Source organism: Callionymus lyra, chromosome 18 (assembly GCF_982586985.1).
Source record: "Callionymus lyra chromosome 18, fCalLyr1.hap1.1, whole genome shotgun sequence".
NCBI classification, from domain to species: Eukaryota; Metazoa; Chordata; class Actinopteri; order Syngnathiformes; family Callionymidae; genus Callionymus; species Callionymus lyra.
The window spans coordinates 5106522-5129992 of NC_141835.1; the positions used below are offsets into that span (position 1 = coordinate 5106522).

Consider the following 23471-nt stretch of genomic DNA (forward strand, 5'->3'; position numbering starts at 1 on the left):
ACATAAACTCTATGAAGATATAAACTCTATGAAGATATAAACTCTATGAAGATATAAACTCTATGAAGACATAAACTCTATGAAGATATAAACTCTATGAAGACATAAACTCTATGAAGATATAAACTCTATGAAGATATAAACTCTATGAAGACATAAACTCTATGAAGACATAAACTCTATGAAGATATAAACTCTATGAAGACATAAACTCCATGAAGACATAAACTCCATGAAGACATAAACTCTATGAAGATATAAACTCCATGAAGATATAAACTCTATGAAGATATAAACTCTATGAAGACATAAACTCTATGAAGATATAAACTCTATGAAGACATAAACTCTATGAAGACATAAACTCTATGAAGATATAAACTCCATGAAGACATAAACTCTATGAAGACATAAACTCTATGAAGATATAAACTCCATGAAGACATAAACTCCAGGAAGACATAAACTCTATGAAGATATAAACTCTATGAAGATATAAACTCTATGAAGACATAAACTCTATGAAGACATAAACTCCATGAAGATATAAACTCCATGAAGATATAAACTCTATGAAGACATAAACTCTATGAAGACATAAACTCCATGAAGATATAAACTCCATGAAGACATAAACTCTATGAAGACATAAACTCCATGAAGATATAAACTCTATGAAGACATAAACTCTATGAAGATATAAACTCTATGAAGACATAAACTCTATGAAGACATAAACTCTATGAAGATATAAACTCCATGAAGATATAAACTCTATGAAGACATAAACTCTATGAAGACATAAACTCCATGAAGATATAAACTCCATGAAGACATAAACTCTATGAAGACATAAACTCTATGAAGATATAAACTCCATGAAGATATAAACTCTATGAAGACATAAACTCTATGAAGACATAAACTCCATGAAGATATAAACTCTATGAAGACATAAACTCCATGAAGATATAAACTCTATGAAGACATAAACTCTATGAAGACATAAACTCTATGAAGATATAAACTCCATGAAGATATAAACTATATGAAGACATAAACTCTATGAAGACATAAACTCTATGAAGACATAAACTCCATGAAGATATAAACTCTATGAAGATATAAACTCCATGAAGATATAAACTCTATGAAGATACAAACTCTATGAATATATAAACTCTATGAAGACATAAACTCTATGAAGACATAAACTCTATGAAGATATAAACTCCATGAAGACATAAACTCTATGAAGATATAAACTCTATGAAGACATAAACTCTATGAAGACATAAACTCTATGAAGATATAAACTCTATGAAGATATAAACTCTATGAAGACATAAACTCTATGAAGACATAAACTCTATGAAGACATAAACTCTATGAAGATATAAACTCTATGAAGATATAAACTCTATGAAGACATAAACTCTATGAAGATATAAACTCTATGAAGATATAAACTCTATGAAGATATAAACTCTATGAAGACATAAACTCTATGAAGATATAAACTCTATGAAGACATAAACTCTATGAAGATATAAACTCTATGAAGATATAAACTCTATGAAGACATAAACTCTATGAAGACATAAACTCTATGAAGATATAAACTCTATGAAGACATAAACTCCATGAAGACATAAACTCCATGAAGACATAAACTCTATGAAGATATAAACTCCATGAAGATATAAACTCTATGAAGATATAAACTCTATGAAGACATAAACTCTATGAAGATATAAACTCTATGAAGACATAAACTCTATGAAGACATAAACTCTATGAAGATATAAACTCCATGAAGACATAAACTCTATGAAGACATAAACTCTATGAAGATATAAACTCCATGAAGACATAAACTCCAGGAAGACATAAACTCTATGAAGATATAAACTCTATGAAGATATAAACTCTATGAAGACATAAACTCTATGAAGACATAAACTCCATGAAGATATAAACTCCATGAAGATATAAACTCTATGAAGACATAAACTCTATGAAGACATAAACTCCATGAAGATATAAACTCCATGAAGACATAAACTCTATGAAGACATAAACTCCATGAAGATATAAACTCTATGAAGACATAACTCTATGAAGATATAAACTCTATGAAGACATAAACTCTATGAAGACATAAACTCTATGAAGATATAAACTCCATGAAGATATAAACTCTATGAAGACATAAACTCTATGAAGACATAAACTCCATGAAGATATAAACTCCATGAAGACATAAACTCTATGAAGACATAAACTCTATGAAGATATAAACTCCATGAAGATATAAACTCTATGAAGACATAAACTCTATGAAGACATAAACTCCATGAAGATATAAACTCTATGAAGACATAAACTCCATGAAGATATAAACTCTATGAAGACATAAACTCTATGAAGACATAAACTCTATGAAGATATAAACTCCATGAAGATATAAACTATATGAAGACATAAACTCTATGAAGACATAAACTCTATGAAGACATAAACTCCATGAAGATATAAACTCTATGAAGATATAAACTCCATGAAGATATAAACTCTATGAAGATACAAACTCTATGAATATATAAACTCTATGAAGACATAAACTCTATGAAGACATAAACTCTATGAAGATATAAACTCCATGAAGACATAAACTCTATGAAGATATAAACTCTATGAAGACATAAACTCTATGAAGACATAAACTCCATGAAGATATAAACTCTATGAAGACATAAACTCCATGAAGACATAAACTCCATGAAGACATAAACTCTATGAAGATATAAACTCTATGAAGACATAAACTCTATGAAGACATAAACTCCATGAAGACATAAACTCTATGAAGATATAAACTCCATGAAGACATAAACTCTATGAAGATTTTACATCATGCTATTGCATGAAGATATGTCATGCTATAGCATGACGTATGATATTTACGTCATGCTATAGCATGATATTTTATGTCATGCTATTGCATGATATTTACGTCATGCTATTGCATGATATTTTATGATGTAAATACATGCTATAACATGACGTAAATATCATGCTATAGCATGACATATGATATAATGCTATAGCATGACATAAAATATCATGCAATAGCATGACGTAAATATCATGCTATAACATGACGTAAATATCATGCTATAGCATGACATAAAATATCATGCAATAGCATGATGTAAATATCATGCTATAGCATGAGGTAAATATCATGCTATAGCATGACATAAAATATCATGCAATAGCATGACATAAAATATCATGCAATAACACAACATCAAATATCATGCAATAGCACAACATCAAATATCATGCTATAACATGACATAAAATATTATGCAATAGCAGGACGTAAATATCATGCTATAGCATGACGTAAATATCATACGACATGCTATAGCATGACATAAAATATCATGCAATAGCATGACGTAAATATCATGCAATAGCATGACATAAAATATCATGCTATAGCATGACATCAAAAATAATGCAATAGCATGATGTAAATATCATGCTATAGCATGACGTAAATATCATGCTATAGCATGACATAAATATCATGCAATAGCATGATGTAAAGATCATGCTATAGCATGACGTAAATATCATGCTATAGCATGACATATGATATAATGCTATAGCATGACATAAAATATCATGCAATAGCATGACGTAAATTTCATGCTATAGCATGACATAAAATATCATGCTATAGCATGATGTAAATATCATGCTATAACATGACGTAAATATCATGCTATAGCATGACATAAAATATCATGCAATAGCATGATGTAAATATCATGCTATAGCATGAGGTAAATATCATGCTATAGCATGACATAAAATATCATGCAATAACATGACATAAAATATCATGCAATATCATGACATAAAATATCATGCAATATCATGACATAAAATATCATGCTATAGCATGACATAAAATATCATGCAATATCATGACATAAAATATCATGCAATAACACAACATCAAATATCATGCAATAGCACAACATCAAATGTCATGCTATAACATGACATAAAATATTATGCAATAGCAGGACGTAAATATCATGCTATAGCATGACGTAAATATCATACGACATGCTATAGCATGGCATAAAATATCATGCAATAGCATGACGTAAATATCATGCAATAGCATGACATAAAATATCATGCTATAGCATGACATCAAATATAATGCAATAGCATGATGTAAATATCATGCTATAGCATGACGTAAATATCATGCTATAGCATGACATAAATATCATGCAATAGCATGATGTAAAGATCATGCTATAGCATGACGTAAATATCATGCTATAGCATGACATAAATTATCATGCAATAGCATGACATAAAATATCATGCAATAGCACGACATCAAATATCATGTTATAACATGACATAAAATATTATGCAATAGCATGACGTAAATATCATGCAATAGCATGACGTAAATATCATGCAATAGCATGACGTAAATATCATGCTATAGCATGACGTATGATATAATGCTATAGCATGACATAAAATATCATGCAATAGCATGACGCAAATATTATGCAATAGCATGACGTAAATATTATGCAATAGCATGACGTAAATATCATGCAATAGCATGACGTAAATATCATGCTATAGCATGACGTATGATATAATGCTATAGCATGACATAAAATATCATGCAATAGCATGACGCAAATATCATGCTATAGCATGACGTATGATATAATGCTATAGCATTACATAAAATATCATGCAATAGCATGACGCAAATATCATGGTATAACATGACATAAAATATTATGCAATAGCAGGACGTAAATATCATGCTATAGCATGACGTAAATATCATGCTATAGCACGACATCAAATATCATGCAATAGCACGACATCAAATATCATGCAATAGCATGACATCAAATATCATGCTATAACATGACATAAAATATTATGCAATAGCAGGACGTAAATATCATGCTATAGCATGACGTAAATATCATGCAATAGCATGACATAAAATATCATGCAATAGCATGATGTAAATATCATGCTATAGCATGAGGTAAATATCATGCTATAGCATGACATAAAATATCATGCAATAGCATGACATAAAATATCATGCAATAACACAACATCAAATATCATGCAATAGCACAACATCAAATGTCATGCTATAACATGACATAAAATATTATGCAATAGCAGGACGTAAATATCATGCTATAGCATGACGTAAATATCATACGACATGCTATAGCATGGCATAAAATATCATGCAATAGCATGACGTAAATATCATGCAATAGCATGACATAAAATATCATGCTATAGCATGACATCAAATATAATGCAATAGCATGATGTAAATATCATGCTATAGCATGACGTAAATATCATGCTATAGCATGACATAAATATCATGCAATAGCATGATGTAAAGATCATGCTATAGCATGACGTAAATATCATGCTATAGCATGACATAAATTATCATGCAATAGCATGACATAAAATATCATGCAATAGCACGACATCAAATATCATGCTATAACATGACATAAAATATTATGCAATAGCATGACGTAAATATTATGCAATAGCATGACGTAAATATCATGCAATAGCATGACGTAAATATCATGCTATAGCATGACGTATGATATAATGCTATAGCATGACATAAAATATCATGCAATAGCATGACGCAAATATCATGGTATAACATGACATAAAATATTATGCAATAGCAGGACGTAAATATCATGCTATAGCATGACGTAAATATCATGCTATAGCATGACGTATGATATAATGCTATAGCATGACATAAAATATCATGCAATAGCATGACGCAAATATCATGGTATAACATGACATAAAATATTATGCAATAGCAGGACGTAAATATCATGCTATAGCATGACATAAAATATCATGCAATAGCACGACATCAAATATCATGCAATAGCATGACATCAAATATCATGCTATAACATGACATAAAATATTATGCAATAGCAGGACGTAAATATCATGCTATAGCATGACGTAAATATCATGCAATAGCATGACGTAAATATCATGCTATAGCATGACGTATGATATAATGCTATAGCATGACATAAAATATCATGCAATAGCATGATGTAAATTTCATGGTATAACATGACATAAAATATTATGCAATAGCAGGACGTAAATATCATGCTATAGCATGACGTAAATATCATGCAATAGCATGACGTAAATATCATGCTATAGCATGACGTATGATATAATGCTATAGCATGACATAAAATATCCTGCAATAGCATGACATCAAATATCATGCAATAGCACAACATCAAATATCATGCAATAGCACGACATCAAATATCATGCAATAGCACGACATCAAATATCATGCTATTGCATGACATAAAATATCATGCAATAGCATGACATAAAATATCATGCTATAGCACGACATCAAATATCATGCAATAGTACGACATCAAATATCATGCTATAACATGACATAAAATATCATGCTATAGCATGACGTAAATATCATACGACATGCTATAGCATGACATAAAATATCATGCAATAGCATGACGTAAATATCATGCAATAGCATGACATAAAATATCATGCTATAGCAAGACATAAAATATCATGCAATAGCATGACATCAAATATAATGCAATAGCAAGACATAAAATAAAATGCACTAGCATGACATAAAATATCATGCTATAACATGACATAAAATATTATGCAATAGCAGGACGTAAATATCATACGACATGCTATAGCATGACATAAAATATCATGCAATAGCATGACGTAAATATCATGCAATAGCATGACATAAAATATCATGCTATAGCATGACATCAAATATAACGCAATAGCATGATGTAAAGATCATGCTATAGCATGACGTAAATATCATATTATAGCATGACATAAAATATCATGCAATAGCATGACATAAAATATCATGCAATAGCACGACATCAAATATCATGCTATAACATGACATAAAATAATATGCAATAGCATGACGTATTATACGTATTATATCATAATATTATTATTAATATCGTATTATACGTATTATACGTATTATATCATACGTCATGCTATAGCATGACGTATGATATAATGCTATAGCATGACATAAAATATCATGCTATAGCATGACATAAAATATCATGCTATAGCATGACATAAAATATCATGCAATAGCACGACATCAAATATCATGCAATAGCATGATGTAAATATCATGCTATAGCATGACATAAAATATCATGCAATAGCACGACATCAAATATTATGCAATAGCATAACGTAACTATCATGCTATAGCATGACATAAAATATCATGCAATAGCATGATGTAAATATCATGCTATAGCATGACGTAAATATCATGCTATAGCACGACATAAAATATCATGCAATAGCACGACATCAAATATCATGCTATAACATGACATAAAATATTATGCAATAGCATAACGTAAATATCATGCAATAGCACGACATAAAATATCATGCAATAGCATGACATCAAATATCATGCTATAACATGACATCAAATATTATGCAATAGCATAACGTAAATATCATGCAATAGCATGACATCAAATATCATGCAATAGCATGACATAAATATCATGCTATAACATGACATAAAATATCATGCTATAGCACGACATAAATATCATGCTATAACATGACATAAAATATCATGCTATAGCATGACGTAAATATCATGCAATAGCATGACATAAAATATCATGCTATAGCATGACATGAAATATCATGCTATAGCAAGACATAAAATATCATGCAATAGCATGACATCAAATATAATGCAATAGCATGACATAAAATATCATGCTATAGCACAACATCAAATATCATGCAATAGCATGACATAAAATATCATGCTATAGCACAACATCAAATATCATGCTATAATATGACATAAAATATTATGCAATAGCAGGACGTAAATATCATGCTATAGCATGACGTAAATATCATACGACATGCTATAGCATGACATCAAATATAATGCAATAGCAAGACATAAAATATCATGCTATAGCATGACATAATATATCAAGCTAAAGTTTGACATAAAATATGATGCAATAGCATATTTTATGTCATGCTATTGCATCATATTTTATGTCATGCTATAGCATGATATTTATGTCATACTATAGCATGATCTTTGCTTGATATAAAAAAATCATGCTATAGCATGATCTTTGCTTGATATAAAAAAAATCATGCCATAGCATGACGTAAATATCATGTCATGCTATAGCATGACATAATATATCAAGCTATAGTATGACATCAAATATGATGCAATAGCAAGACATAAAATATAATGCAATAGCAAGACATAAAATATAATGCAATAGCAAGACATAAAATATAATGCAATAGCAAGACATAAAATATAATGCAATAGCAATACATAAAATATAATGCAATAGCAAGACATAAAATATCATGCTATAAGCAAATATCATGTCATACTGAAGTACCACATGATCCCTAAGCATTATATCCTCACATAACACTAAATTATCTCATTACTACATGACAATGATACACTTAATATCAAGTTAATTTAAAAAAATTGAAAAATAAAATAAAAAGGTTAATAATAACAAAAACATGTTTTAATAAAGTAAATAAAACAAAATAACTAGTTGAAAACTAAAAATTAAGTAAATAAAAAAAACACAATCATAATAAAATGGTTGTAAAATGCAGGAATAAATAATAAATACAAGAGAAAACAGAGTAAACGTGTTTATCGTCAGTCGCTGATCTCGGTTCAAGTGTCGTGGGAGGATCGTAAATCTCCTCCGACATCACTGGGGTCATCACTGGGGTCATCAACACAATCGAAGCCTTGTTGGCGACGTGTGTGTTGTGCGGGCGAGCAGGTGAACATCCTGAGCTTCTGCCCACGTGTCGCAGGTGAAGTGAAGTTCAGGACGGAGTCAGGAGTCGCAGGTGAGTCGCAGGTGAGTCACAGACAGCGTGGCGCTGACGTGTGATGTCATCATCCAGAGACTGACTGCAGGAAGTGATCTCACCTGACCTCACCTGACCTCACCTGACCTCACCTGAGCGCGCCAGTGCGGCTCCTGACGTGACAGCAGCGCAATTTACAGCCGTGACTCACCAGCTGCACAACAAGCTGCTGTAAATCAAAGTCCTGACATCACTTCCTGGTTGAGCTCAAGTTCAACAGGAAGTTGAGTCACAACATTGAATGTAAAATAATATCAGACTTATTTTATTATTTCATCCATTAGTTGTCCTGGATCGAAGAAAGCAAAAAATAAATAGACATAAAATACACAAACTATACTATATGGTGTTTTTATGATGTATATCGTTTTTTTCCGTCATTCATTTTGAGATATTTATGTGTATTCAGACTGTTGTATGTACACTTATTGTGTTGTATTCATGTGTATTTGGGTCTTTTTTTTTAAATTGTATTCTCGTTTGTTTGTACTCATTATCCTCCTGTTTTTATAAAAGTGTATTTTTGAAAGAGAAATTTAACAAAAGGAGATTGTATATTTTCCATTTAAGATGAATATTATTTGGGATTTTTGTGTTGTGATACTTTATGTTTTTTTTTATAAAATATAATATTCTGTTTGTGTTTTCCGTTTTGAAAGTTTAAAAACATGAAAAAGGATTTGAAAAGAAAATTAATTTTTTAATTAATTTAGAATATTTTTTATATTAATACACTTTGTTGAGGTCTGGATTACCATCAGGATCTAAGATATTTTGAAGGATTCTGAATCATCGTGTTGCGTTCAAGAGAACAGGACAAAGTATAAAAACACATTATAGACTCTTATGAGGAAGATGAAGATGATGAAGGAGAAGAGGAGGAAGAAGAAGAGGGGGATAAAAAAGAGGAAGAAGAAGAGGAAGAAGAAGATGAAGAAGATGAGGATAAAGAGGAAGAGGAAGAATAAGAAGAGGGTAAAGAAGAAAAAGAAGTAGAAAAAGAATAGGATAAAGAAGAAGAAGAGGATGAAGAAGATGAAGAAAAAGAAGAGGAAGATAAAGAAGAAGATAAAGAAGAAACAGGAGAAAAAGAAGAGGAGGATAAAGAAGAAACAGAAGAAACTGAAGAGGAGGATAAATAAGAAGATAAAGAAGAAACAGAAGAAAAAGAAGAGGAGGATAAATAAGAAACATAAGAGGAGGATAAAGAAGTAAGAGAAGAATAAAGAAGAGGAGGATAAAGAAGAAACAGAAGAAAAAGAGGAGGATAAATAAGAAGATAAAGAAGAAACAGAAGAAAAAGAAGAAGATAAAGCAGAGGATAAAGAAGAAGAAGAGGAGGATAAGAAGAGGGTAAAGAGGAAGATAAAGAGGAGGATAAGGAGGAGGATAAAGAAGAAACAGAAAAAAGAAGAAGATAAAGAAGAAGAAGAAGAGGATAAGGAGGAGGATAAGAAGAGGGTAAAGAGGAAGATAAAGAGGAGGATAAGGAGGAGGATAAAGAAGAAACAGAAAAAAGAAGAAACAGAATAAAGAAGAGGAGGATAAGAAGAGGATAAAGAAGAAGATAAAGAGGAGGATAAGGAGGAGGATAAGGAGGAGGAGTGAGAGCAGCAGCAGCAGGAGGAGTCAAACAGTCTTCAGGTCAACATCTCCTTCATTAACCGTCTCAGCTCCTCCTGTTCACTCCTCGTCAGGTTCCGGTCTTGGACGGATTTTCTCTCAGAACCGGGACGCGGACACCGGCTCGGGGACGCGTCGGTACCGGCAGGAGGTGATTCCGGGCGGCGGCGGCGGGTCATGCTGGGGGCGGTGAAGATGGAGGGACACGAGGCTCCGGACTGGAGCGGATACTACAGCGAGGAGGTCTGTCAGGACGAGCAATCGATCACCGATCATATCAACGCTGACGGAATTATCGATTAAATAAAGTTCATTTGATAGAATTCAACGGTTTATTCGCGAGTTTAAATGATTTAAAACGGAATTATGGTTTAGAAAATATTCTTTTCGATAATGTTTCGTTGTAAAATAAATGTAAGGCTTTAAAATAATTAGTAAATATTTATCTGCGCGGATTTTCAACATTAAAATGATCAAATAAACGGAACCAAAAAATAAACTTTTAACGGCCTTTTTTTCCGCGTATTTTCTTTTATACTTTCGAACGTTTTTACTTTTGATTTTCTTTCCGCGCGTGTTTAAAACTATATAAATATTATTTATCGAGTTTTTACAGCGACAACGAAATAAACTTAATATTTAAAATCCGCTCGTGACTTTATACTATAATTTATCATCGAACTGTTTACGATCGAAGGTTATTTTCGTTCAAAGTTATTCCGACAATTTTATGAAAAAAGGTTCGTAAATAATACAATTAAAACGGACCAAAATATATTTTTTATTCGTGTTTAAATACATAAAAATATACTTTCGTTATAATTAATTCGTTTCGTTTTAGTCGTTTTTGAATTCGTCTAAAAATTACAGTTTAATTTAAAAGTTATAATAACAGCGTAAAATATTTCTTTAGAATTTATTTATATTGTATAAAATGATACAGTAATTTTAAATATTTTATATACGTTTCATTATGTGATGTAAACGTTTGTAAATTAAGAAAAACTATTTTAAAATGATAATTTTGATCATTATTAAATTAAAATGTATTTTAAGAAAAACACTTATTTCTCTCTTGAAGCTGTTGGTCAACATTTGTAATCGCGGGTCAAAGGTCAAGAGTGAAACTTGTTTTTGTTGAGTTCTTTATTGACGGCGGTTCTGCCCGCAGGTGTACTCACCCATGACAGGAGCAGGGATGGGTTCTGGTCTCGGGATGGGGTCCATGTCCGGCTACATGTCCAGCAGCGCGCCCGCGTCCGGCTCCTTCAACATGTCCTACAACAGCACCGGGCTGAGTCCGGCTCCGGGGCCCGGGATGGGCGGCCCGACCCAGGTGGCCATGTCCGGTCTCGGCGGCGGCGGCGGCGTGGCGTCCATGGGCGGAACCCTGAGCCCGTCCGGGATGAGCTCCGTGTCGTCGCAGCAGACCTCCATGGGTCTGAACCCGTACTGCAGCATGAGTCCCGCCATGAGCCCCAACATGGGCTACGGCGGCGCCGGACTCAACCGGGCTCGCGACAACAAAGCCTTCCGACGGAGCTACCCTCACGCCAAACCTCCGTACTCCTACATCTCCCTCATCACCATGGCGATCCAGCAGGCGCCCAGCAAGATGCTGACCCTGAGCGAGATCTACCAGTGGATCATGGACCTCTTCCCGTACTACCGGCAGAACCAGCAGCGCTGGCAGAACTCCATCCGACACTCGCTGTCCTTCAACGACTGCTTCGTCAAAGTGTCCCGCTCGCCCGACAAGCCGGGCAAGGGCTCGTACTGGACCCTCCACCCGGACTCCGGGAACATGTTCGAGAACGGCTGCTACCTCCGGCGCCAGAAGAGGTTCAAGTGCGAGAAGAAGTCGTGCGGGAAGAAGGAGCCGGGCGGGGGGTCGTCGCCGCCCGCGGGGTCCGTCAAACCCCACCTGGACTCGCACCCGTCCTCCAGCCAGGCGGCCTCGCCCTCGGGCCTGGACCTGAGGGGCGACCTCAAGGTGCCCGGCTCCCACCTGCTGTCCTCCCTGGTGCTGCCCGCCCACCCCATGTCCCACGAGTCCCACCTGAAGGGAGACCCCCACTACTCCTTCAACCACCCGTTCTCCATCAACAACCTCATGTCGTCCTCGGAGCAGCAGCACAAGCTGGAGCTCAAGGCCTACGAGGCGCTGCAGTACTCGTCCTACGGCGCCGCCCCGGGCCTGGGCGGGAGGACCATGGAGCACCTGGAGACCTCGTACTACCAGGGGGTCTACCCCAGACCGCTGCTCAACACGTCCTAGCCGACGCCCTCCGCGCACGTGGGTCGGAACTCATGCGCCCCCGAGCGGCACGCTAAGGTCAAAGGTCACGCGCAGATCGAAGGAGGAGTCGCTCGGACGACGGATCCGTAGAAAAAACAATCTAAGGAAGACGACAAACATTCTGAGGGTCACGTGGTGTGTGAGGAAAGGTCAAGGTCGAGAAAAGGGAACAAAGATCTTCAAACGATTCTTTTGATGATTTTCATGAATTCTTTCCATCAAATTTCAACTGACATTTGATCAGAATCTTTTTTTTTTCTTCTTCTTCATGTCCGCCGAAATATGACGAGTTCTCCCACGACCTTCTCTGTTCCGCCGGCGACCTCTGGTCGTGACCCCCCCCCCGCCCCCCCACCCCAACATGAAAGGCTCAGTTCGTACGAAAACTTATCCTCTTGTCTGTGAGCAGTTTAATTTCTTCAGTTTGACCTTCGAGCATCAAGGTTTGATCGCACGTGACTCAGTAATAACTCAGTAATAAAAGAGTCTCAGAAGGGTGTGTGTGTGTGTGTGTGTGTGTGTGTGTGTGTGTGTGTGTGTGTGTGTGTGTGTCCTCTCTCTCTCTCTCTCTCCGCATGTCGCATCACTTGTGTGTGTATTTCCACTTGATTATTGTTCTATCGTGTGCATGACACCGAGGCTGCAAACACGTCGTATGTTCCCTAAAGCGAGGGAAGGAGACGAGGGAACAGAGAAGGAAAGGAGACGAGGAGAGTCTGGTTCGTCTCTCTGTGGTGTTTGTTTCCTGCATGTTTTAATTTATTCTGTTGTTTTCAAATAAAAGTGAGGAAACGTTATGTTCGCTGCTTATTTGACGCACATTTTTAACATTGGATTTAAACGTTAAACTAGTTTAAATGACGTTTGTTTTCACTTCAAAATGATGCGTTCAGTGACCCGCGGATTTTCATGTCTCTGTGAATTTAAAAATGATCAAACAAACCATTATTTTTTAAATACTGACGTACTTTATTCCTCGAGAATTAAACACATTTTACAATAATAATTATTAGAAAGGTTGTACAAATGAATACACAACATTGGGGAAAAAAACACGCGTTTTTAGTTGTTTAAAATAATAAAAAGCGGAATTACGCAAAAAAAGGTTCGACTTATTAAATACATTTTAAACGCTAAATGTAATTATTATCTAATAAACACTAAATAAAAATATTATCAAGGGAAAAACGCGTTTGTACGAAAGTAATTATTCTTCTTTAATCTCGTTTTATATTTCGATCGTATTCTCGGAAGCGGCTCCGCGGCCTGCAGCGCGTCAAAGCGCCGCCGCTGATCCGGATTTGAAGCGTCTTTGTGGGCCTGGAACCTCCGCGGCGACTCGCTGAACCTGAACACACGCAACACGTTACCTTTGATCCCGAGCTTTTTGCGTCAGTTCTGGTCAATGACGCAGAATTATCCGCCAATTATGCGCCAATTATGTGTCGCCATGAGCGCAGTGGAACCAAACGAGCGGAACCAGAACCGTGACATTGGTTTTAAACACTTGACAGGATTTGAACCTCAACTAAATTGATTTATTAACTGAAATGACATTTGATACAATCTCGTTTTAAAAAAGGATTTTATTTAGTATTAATTATTAAAACTGGCTTTTGTTAAAAAAAAAATAAAAAAAATGTAAAGTAAATGCAATTATAAAATAATGTAAAAGACTGAAACACGAAGTAAAAAATAGACCTACATTTTATTCTATTAATATTTATATATACGTTTGATAAAACAAATATTTTTGCGCAAATTTACGCAAGAAACGTGTTTGACGAGTCGTGAGAAAAATGGTGAATTAAAACCGCAAATGCACTTAAACATTAAACAGCGTTAAACTATGTTTTTACGTTTTATAATAATAACAGGTAAAGTAAATACTAATAAAAATAATTTCTCCTCCGGGGATCAATACGTTTTACATTTATTTAATAATAAATATTTGCGTTTCACCGCATTTTGTCTTTTAATGTGGAACAAAGTAAAAACGAAAAGCCGTGTTTAAATAAAAACTATTCGCTGCAAAATAAACGATGTCAAACAAACATTGCGCAAGTATTGTTTTAGTATCATGTGTATATGTTTGATGACGTCATAAAACATGCGCCAAAATATTGGGACGATAACTAACGAAGATGAGTCAATATAAACGTAAAATCCTCCTTCAAATGGAAGTAAATAATATATAAATGATAACAAATAATAGTAACGAATAAATATATAATTTAATAACGTATTTATACAATTATAAATAACGTATTTAAATGAATGACGAAGATGCGAATGAAATAAAAATATAGAATTAAGTAAAAAAAATAAAAGTGTCATAAAAACGCAGACAAAGCCAAACGACTATTGAGATAAATGACAAAAATGATAATATAGTTAATTAAGTTTTATTGTATTGAGGACGAGTCATAAATATGAGCCGTGAAGAAGAAGAAGCTGATGATGAAGATGAAGATGAAGAAGAAGAAGAAGCTGATGATGAAGATGAAGATGAAGATGATGATGAAGAAGATGATGATGAAGAAGATGATGATAGAGAGATTAAACAGGCGGATGATAATGATGATGATGAAGATGATGATGAAGATGATAAAGATGATGATGATGATGATAAAGATGATGATGATGATAAAGTTGATGATGATAGAGAGATTAAACGGGCGGATGATAATGAAGACGGAGACAAGAAGATGATGAAGATGATGAAGATGGAAGAAGAAGATGAAGATGATGAAGGTGATGATGATAGAGAGATTAAACGGGCGGATGATAATTAAGATGATGAAGATGATGATGATGATGATGAAGATGAAGATGAAGAAGATAAAGATGATGATGAAGATGATGAAGATGAAGATGAAGAAGATGAAGATGATTATGATGAAGATGATCATAGAGAGATTAAACGGGCGGATGATAATGAAGATGAAGAAGAAGATGATGATGAAGAAGATGATGAAGATGAAGAAGATGACGATAGAGATTAAACCGGCGGATGATAATGAAGAAGATGAAGATGAAGATGATGATGATGAAGAAGATGATAGAGAGATTAAACGGGCGGATGATAATGAAGAAGATGAAGATGATGATGATGAAGATGAAGAAGATGACGATAGAGATTAAACGGGCGGATGATAATGAAGAAGATGATGATGAAGAAGATGAAGATAATGAAGAAGATGATAGAGAGATTAAACGGGCGGATGATAATGAAGATGAAGAAGATGATGATGAAGAAGAAGATGAAGATGAAGAAGATGACGATAGAGATTAAACGGGCGGATGATAATGAAGAAGATGAAGATGATGATGATCATGATGAAGAAGATGACGATATAGATTAAACGGGCGGATGATAATGAAGACGGAGACAAGAAGATGAAGACGTCAAAGAAACAGATGAAAGCGATGAAGACAAACTCCTCTCCGTCTCATGTCTCGCCACCCAGGCCGCTCTAATACACGCCATATGCTGCTGGCCGGGCGGAGGCCCTGGACCTCCGGCGGTCCCCGGACCTCCGGCCTCTTTCTCTAGAGCCTCCAACCGTATGGAGCAAAAAGTGGAGCACAAAGCGTCTGAGCTCGGCCTCTTTTCTTCCCTCCTTCACTCTTTGTCCCGCCGAGGGACGAGGACGGGGCCCCCGGCCCTCGGCCCTTTGATGGGGATTGAATTGATTATCCTCCAGAGATGAAGAGGCAGACGAAAAGAGCAACAAAGACGGAGGGAGGGAGGGAGGGAGGGAGGGAGAGGGAGGGAGACAGGTGTGAGGCGGCGGACTACACTTCCCAGAGTTCCCTGCTCCGCCGCAGTCACGACGGACTCTGATGGGTCAGTCGGCGGACTCACCTGTACCCCCACCTGACGATCAGAACCTCGAGATACACTTCAGAGCACGACAGGTGATACTTTTTTATCACTTTGTGTCCACACACACTGACACACACACACACACACACACTGACACACATGCACTGACACACACACACACACTGACAGACTCACACACACACACACTGACACACACACACTGACACACACACACGCACTGACACACACACACACACTGACACACACACACACACTAACAGACTCACACACACACACACACACACATACACACACACACACACTGACAGACTCACACTGACACACACACACACTGACAGACTCACACACACACTGACAGACTCACACTGACACACACACACACTGACAGACTCACACACACACTGACACACACACTGACACACACACACACACTGACAGACTCACACTGACACACACACACACACTGACAGACTCACACACACACACACACACACACACACACACACACTGACAGACTCACACTGACACACACACACACACTGACAGACTCACACTGACACACACACACACACTGACAGACTCACACTGACACACACACTGACAGACTCACACTGACACACACACACACACACTGACAGACTCGCACAAACACACTGACACAAAGACACACACACACACACACACACACACACACACACACACACACACACACACACACACACACACACACACACACACACACACACACACACACACACACACACGGTCCCAGGTGGCATCAGAAGTTGGAGATCCAACAAACTGAGTCTTTCTTGGGGAACAAGGAGATTAACGGGCGCAGGATTAGAACCAGGACACCCAAGTTGACCACGAGTGGTCCAGGGTTACCGTGGCAACACAGCCAGGGGGAGGGGCTAAACTGGCGTTGCTCTCTTTTTTTTTTTTTTGTCAATCAAGACGTTCGGGAATGTCGGCACCGAACGAGTCGCGACCCTCGGTCGGGGACGAGGCGTCGGCGGGAAGTTTTGGCGGGAACGAAGGGTGTCGTGGACTCTCACAGACTGACCTTGAGTCGACACTGGACAGAAAGTTCTGGGCTGGTCCGACAGGTCAAAGGTCAGCAGACGATGGTGATCCAGACGTGACTTTATTTTGACACATGAAAGGCGTCGGAGGCGACAGCGAGATAAAACCCTGATGAAAACACACGAGATACTTCCAAAGCACGAGATTCAAAGACCAAAAGACTCAAACGTGAGATCAGATGACGGCTCGTAAACTTCCCGTCCCGACCTTCTTCCTCAACACCTCCACCAGACGCTCCAACCTAAGGGACACACAGAGAACAGGACGATGTCAGCGGGCGCCATTTTGAATTCACAAGTCCCCCTTTCTTCAGACTCCCCTCCCAACCCCTGAAGCCACGCCCCCAGAGCTGCCAATCATCGATTGACAAACTTTTTCTCACTCAACTAGTTAACTGAGACGATGGGGGCGTGACAGTTGAGTTAGACGACATTTCACGTGATTGGACAGTACGACAGGATGGAGATAGATGGAGGTAGATGGTAATAGGTGGAGGTAGATGGTGGTGGATGAGATAGATGGAGGTAGATGGAGATAGATGGAGATAGGTGGAGATAGGTGGTGGTAGATGGTGGTAGATGGTGGTGAATGGTGGTGGATGAGATAGATGGAGATAGATGGAGATAGGTGGTGGTAGATGGTGGTAGATGGTGGTGGATGGAGGTAGATGGAGGTAGATGGAGGTAGATGGTGGTAGATGGTGGCAGATGGTGGTAGATGGAGGTAGATGAAGGTAGATGAAGGTAGATGAAGGTAGATGGTGGTAGATGGAGGTAGATGGAGGTAGATGGAGGTAGATGGAGATAGATGGTGGTAGATGGTGGTAGATGGTTGAAGATGGAGATAGATGGAGATAGATGGAGATAGATGGTGGTAGATGGTGGTAGATGGTGGTAGAGGGTGGTAGATGGTGGTAGATGGTTGAAGATGGAGATAGATGGAGATAGATGGAGATAGATGGTGGTAGATGGAGGTAGATGGAGATAGATGCTGGTAGATGGTGGTAGATGCTGGTAGATGCTTGTAGATGGAGATAGATGGTGGTAGATGGTGGTGGATGCTGGTAGATGGAGATAGATGGAGATAGATGGAGATAGATGCTGTTAGATGCTGATAGATGGAGATAGATTTAGATAGATGGAGATATATGGAGATAGATGGTGGTAGAATGGTGGTAGATGGAGGTAGATGGAGGTAGATGGAGGTAGATGGTGGTAGATGGAGGTAGATGGAGGTGGATGAGATAGTCGGAGATAGATGGAGATAGATGGAGATAGATGGTGGTAGATGGTGGTAGATGGTGGTAGATGGAGGTAGATGGAGGTAGTTGGTGGTAGATGGTGGTAGATGGTTGAAGATGGAGATAGATGGAGATAGATGGAGATAGATGGTGGTAGATGGTGGTAGATGGAGATAGATGGAGATAGATGGTGGTAGATGCTTGTAGATGGAGATAGATGGCGGTAGATGGTGGTGGATGCTGGTAGATGGAGATAGATGGAGATAGATGCTGGTAGATGGTGGTAGATGGAGATAGATGGTGGTAGATGGTGGTGGATGCTGGTAGATGGAGATAGATGGAGATAGATGGAGATAGATGGAGATAGATGCTGATAGATGGAGATAGATGGAGATAGATTTAGATAGATGGAGATATATGGAGATAGATGGTGGTAGATGGTGGTAGATGGAGGTAGATGGAGGTAGATGGTGGTAGATGGAGGTAGATGGAGGTGGATGAGATAGTTGGAGATAGATGAAGATAGATGGAGATAGATGGTGGTAGATGGTGGTAGATGGAGGTAGATGGAGATAGATGGTGGTAGATGGTGGTAGATGGTTGAAGATGGAGATAGATGGAGATAGATGGAGATAGATGGAGATAGTTGGAGATAGATGGTGGTAGATGGTGGTAGATGGAGGTAGATGGAGATAGATGGAGATAGATGGTGGTAGATGCTTGTAGATGGAGATAGATGGAGGTAGATGGTGGTGGATGCTGGTAGATGGAGATAGATGGAGATAGATGGAGATAGATGCTGATAGATGGAGATATATGGAGATAGATGGTGGTAGATGGAGGTAGATGGAGGTAGATGGAGATAGGTGGAGATAGGTGGTGGTAGATGGTGGTAGATGGTGGTAGATGAGATAGACGGAGATAGATGGAGGTAGATGGAGATAGATGGAGATAGGTGGTGGTAGATGGTGGTAGATGGTGGTAGATGGTGGTGGATGGTGGTGGATGAGATAGATGGAGATAGGTGGTGGTAGATGGTGGTAGATGGTGGTGGATGAGATAGATGGAGATAGGTGGTGGTAGATGGTGGTAGATGAGATAGATGGAGATAGATGGAGGTAGATGGAGATAGATGGAGATAGGTGGTGGTAGATGGTGGTGGATGGTGGTAGATCGTGGTGGATGAGATAGATGGAGATAGATGGAGATAGATGGTGGTAGATGGAGGTAGATGGAGATAGATGGTGGTAGATGGTGGTAGATGGTGGTAGATGGAGATAGATGCTGATAGATGGAGATAGATGGAGATAGATGGAGATAGATGAAGGTAGATGAAGGTAGATGGTGGTAGATGGAGGTAGATGGAGGTAGATGGAGGTAGATGGAGATAGATGGTGGTAGATGGTGGTAGATGGTTGAAGATGGAGATAGATGGAGATAGATGGAGATAGATGGTGGTAGATGGTGGTAGATGGTGGTAGAGGGTGGTAGATGGTGGTAGATGGTTGAAGATGGAGATAGATGGAGATAGATGGAGATAGATGGTGGTAGATGGAGGTAGATGGAGATAGATGCTGGTAGATGGTGGTAGATGCTGGTAGATGCTTGTAGATGGAGATAGATGGTGGTAGATGGTGGTGGATGCTGGTAGATGGAGATAGATGGAGATAGATGGAGATAGATGCTGTTAGATGCTGATAGATGGAGATAGATTTAGATAGATGGAGATATATGGAGATAGATGGTGGTAGAATGGTGGTAGATGGAGGTAGATGGAGGTAGATGGAGGTAGATGGTGGTAGATGGAGGTAGATGGAGGTGGATGAGATAGTCGGAGATAGATGGAGATAGATGGAGATAGATGGTGGTAGATGGTGGTAGATGGTGGTAGATGGAGGTAGATGGAGGTAGTTGGTGGTAGATGGTGGTAGATGGTTGAAGATGGAGATAGATGGAGATAGATGGAGATAGATGGTGGTAGATGGTGGTAGATGGAGATAGATGGAGATAGATGGTGGTAGATGCTTGTAGATGGAGATAGATGGCGGTAGATGGTGGTGGATGCTGGTAGATGGAGATAGATGGAGATAGATGCTGGTAGATGGTGGTAGATGGAGATAGATGGTGGTAGATGGTGGTGGATGCTGGTAGATGGAGATAGATGGAGATAGATGGAGATAGATGGAGATAGATGCTGATAGATGGAGATAGATGGAGATAGATTTAGATAGATGGAGATATATGGAGATAGATGGTGGTAGATGGTGGTAGATGGAGGTAGATGGAGGTAGATGGTGGTAGATGGAGGTAGATGGAGGTGGATGAGATAGTTGGAGATAGATGAAGATAGATGGAGATAGATGGTGGTAGATGGTGGTAGATGGAGGTAGATGGAGATAGATGGTGGTAGATGGTGGTAGATGGTTGAAGATGGAGATAGATGGAGATAGATGGAGATAGATGGAGATAGTTGGAGATAGATGGTGGTAGATGGTGGTAGATGGAGGTAGATGGAGATAGATGGAGATAGATGGTGGTAGATGCTTGTAGATGGAGATAGATGGAGGTAGATGGTGGTGGATGCTGGTAGATGGAGATAGATGGAGATAGATGGAGATAGATGCTGATAGATGGAGATATATGGAGATAGATGGTGGTAGATGGAGGTAGATGGAGGTAGATGGAGATAGGTGGAGATAGGTGGTGGTAGATGGTGGTAGATGGTGGTAGATGAGATAGACGGAGATAGATGGAGGTAGATGGAGATAGATGGAGATAGGTGGTGGTAGATGGTGGTAGATGGTGGTAGATGGTGGTGGATGGTGGTGGATGAGATAGATGGAGATAGGTGGTGGTAGATGGTGGTAGATGGTGGTAGATGGTGGTGGATGAGATAGATGGAGATAGGTGGTGGTAGATGGTGGTAGATGAGATAGATGGAGATAGATGGAGGTAGATGGAGATAGATGGAGATAGGTGGTGGTAGATGGTGGTGGATGGTGGTAGATCGTGGTGGATGAGATAGATGGAGATAGATGGAGATAGATGGTGGTAGATGGAGGTAGATGGAGATAGATGGTGGTAGATGGTGGTAGATGGTGGTAGATGGAGATAGATGCTGATAGATGGAGATAGATGGAGATAGATGGAGATAGATGGTGGTAGATGGTGGTAGATGGAGGTAGATGGAGGTAGATGGAGGTAGATGGTGGTAGATGGAGGTAGATGGTGGTAGATGGAGGTCGATGGTGGTAGATGGTGATAGATGGTGATAGATGGAGGTAGATGGAGGTAGATGGTGATAGATGGTGGTAGATGGTGATAGATGGAGGTAGATGGTGATAGATGGTGGTAGATGGTGATAGATGGAGGTAGATGGAGGTAGATGGAGATAGATGGTGGTAGATGGTGATAGATGCTGCTAGATGGAGATAGATGGAGATAGATGGAGGTAGATGGAGGTAGATGGAGGTAGATGGAGATAGATGGTGGTAGATGGTGATAGATGGTGGTAGATGGAGGTAGATGGAGGTAGATGGAGGTAGATGGTGATAGATGGAGGTAGATGGAGATAGATGGTGGTAGATGGTGGTGAATGGTGGTAGATGGTGGTAGATGAGATAGATGGAGATAGATGGGGTAGATGGAGATAGATGGAGATAGGTGGTGGTAGATGGTGGTGGATGGTGGTGGATGGTGGTAGATCGTGGTGGATGAGATAGATGGAGATAGATGGAGATAGATGGTGGTAGATGGAGGTAGATGGAGATAGATGGTGGTAGATGGTGGTAGATGGAGATAGATGCTGATAGATGGAGATAGATGGAGATAGATAGATTTAGATAGATGGAGATAGATGGAGATAGATGGTGGTAGATGGAGGTAGATGGAGGTAGATGGAGGTAGATGGTGGTAGATGGAGGTAGATGGTGGTAGATGGTGGTAGATGGTGATAGATGGTGATAGATGGAGGTAGATGGAGGTAGATGGTGATAGATGGTGGTAGATGGTGATAGATGGAGGTAGATGGTGATAGATGGTGATAGATGGTGATAGATGGAGGTAGATGGAGATAGATGGTGGTAGATGGTGATAGATGCTGCTAGATGGAGATAGATGGAGATAGATGGAGATATATGGAGATAGATGGAGGTAGATGGAGATAGATGGTGGTAGATGGTGATAGATGGTGGTAGATGGTGATAGATGGAGGTAGATGGTGATAGATGCTGCTAGATGGAGATAGATGGAGATAGATGGAG

General features: G+C 38.4%; 2 protein-coding genes across 2 annotated transcripts in view; one reads left to right on the forward strand and one right to left on the reverse strand.

Moving 5' to 3' along the window:
• Nucleotides 1-11926: 11926 nt before the first annotated feature.
• foxa1 (forkhead box A1) lies at nucleotides 11927-13277 on the forward strand. The gene has a single exon (XM_087779762.1). It carries the CDS (start codon nucleotides 11933-11935, stop codon nucleotides 13010-13012), a length of 1080 nt encoding a protein of 359 aa, XP_087635888.1. The 5' UTR covers nucleotides 11927-11932; the 3' UTR covers nucleotides 13013-13277.
• Nucleotides 13278-18013: 4736 nt separating this feature from the next.
• The window catches only part of mipol1 (mirror-image polydactyly 1), a 39496-nt gene continuing 34038 nt past the window's right edge, over nucleotides 18014-23471 (reverse strand). The window contains exon 18 of the mRNA XM_087780395.1: nucleotides 18014-18210. Within this exon, the coding sequence (XP_087636521.1) occupies nucleotides 18144-18210 (67 nt within the window). The 3' untranslated portion in view covers nucleotides 18014-18143. The remainder of the gene's footprint in view (nucleotides 18211-23471) is intronic.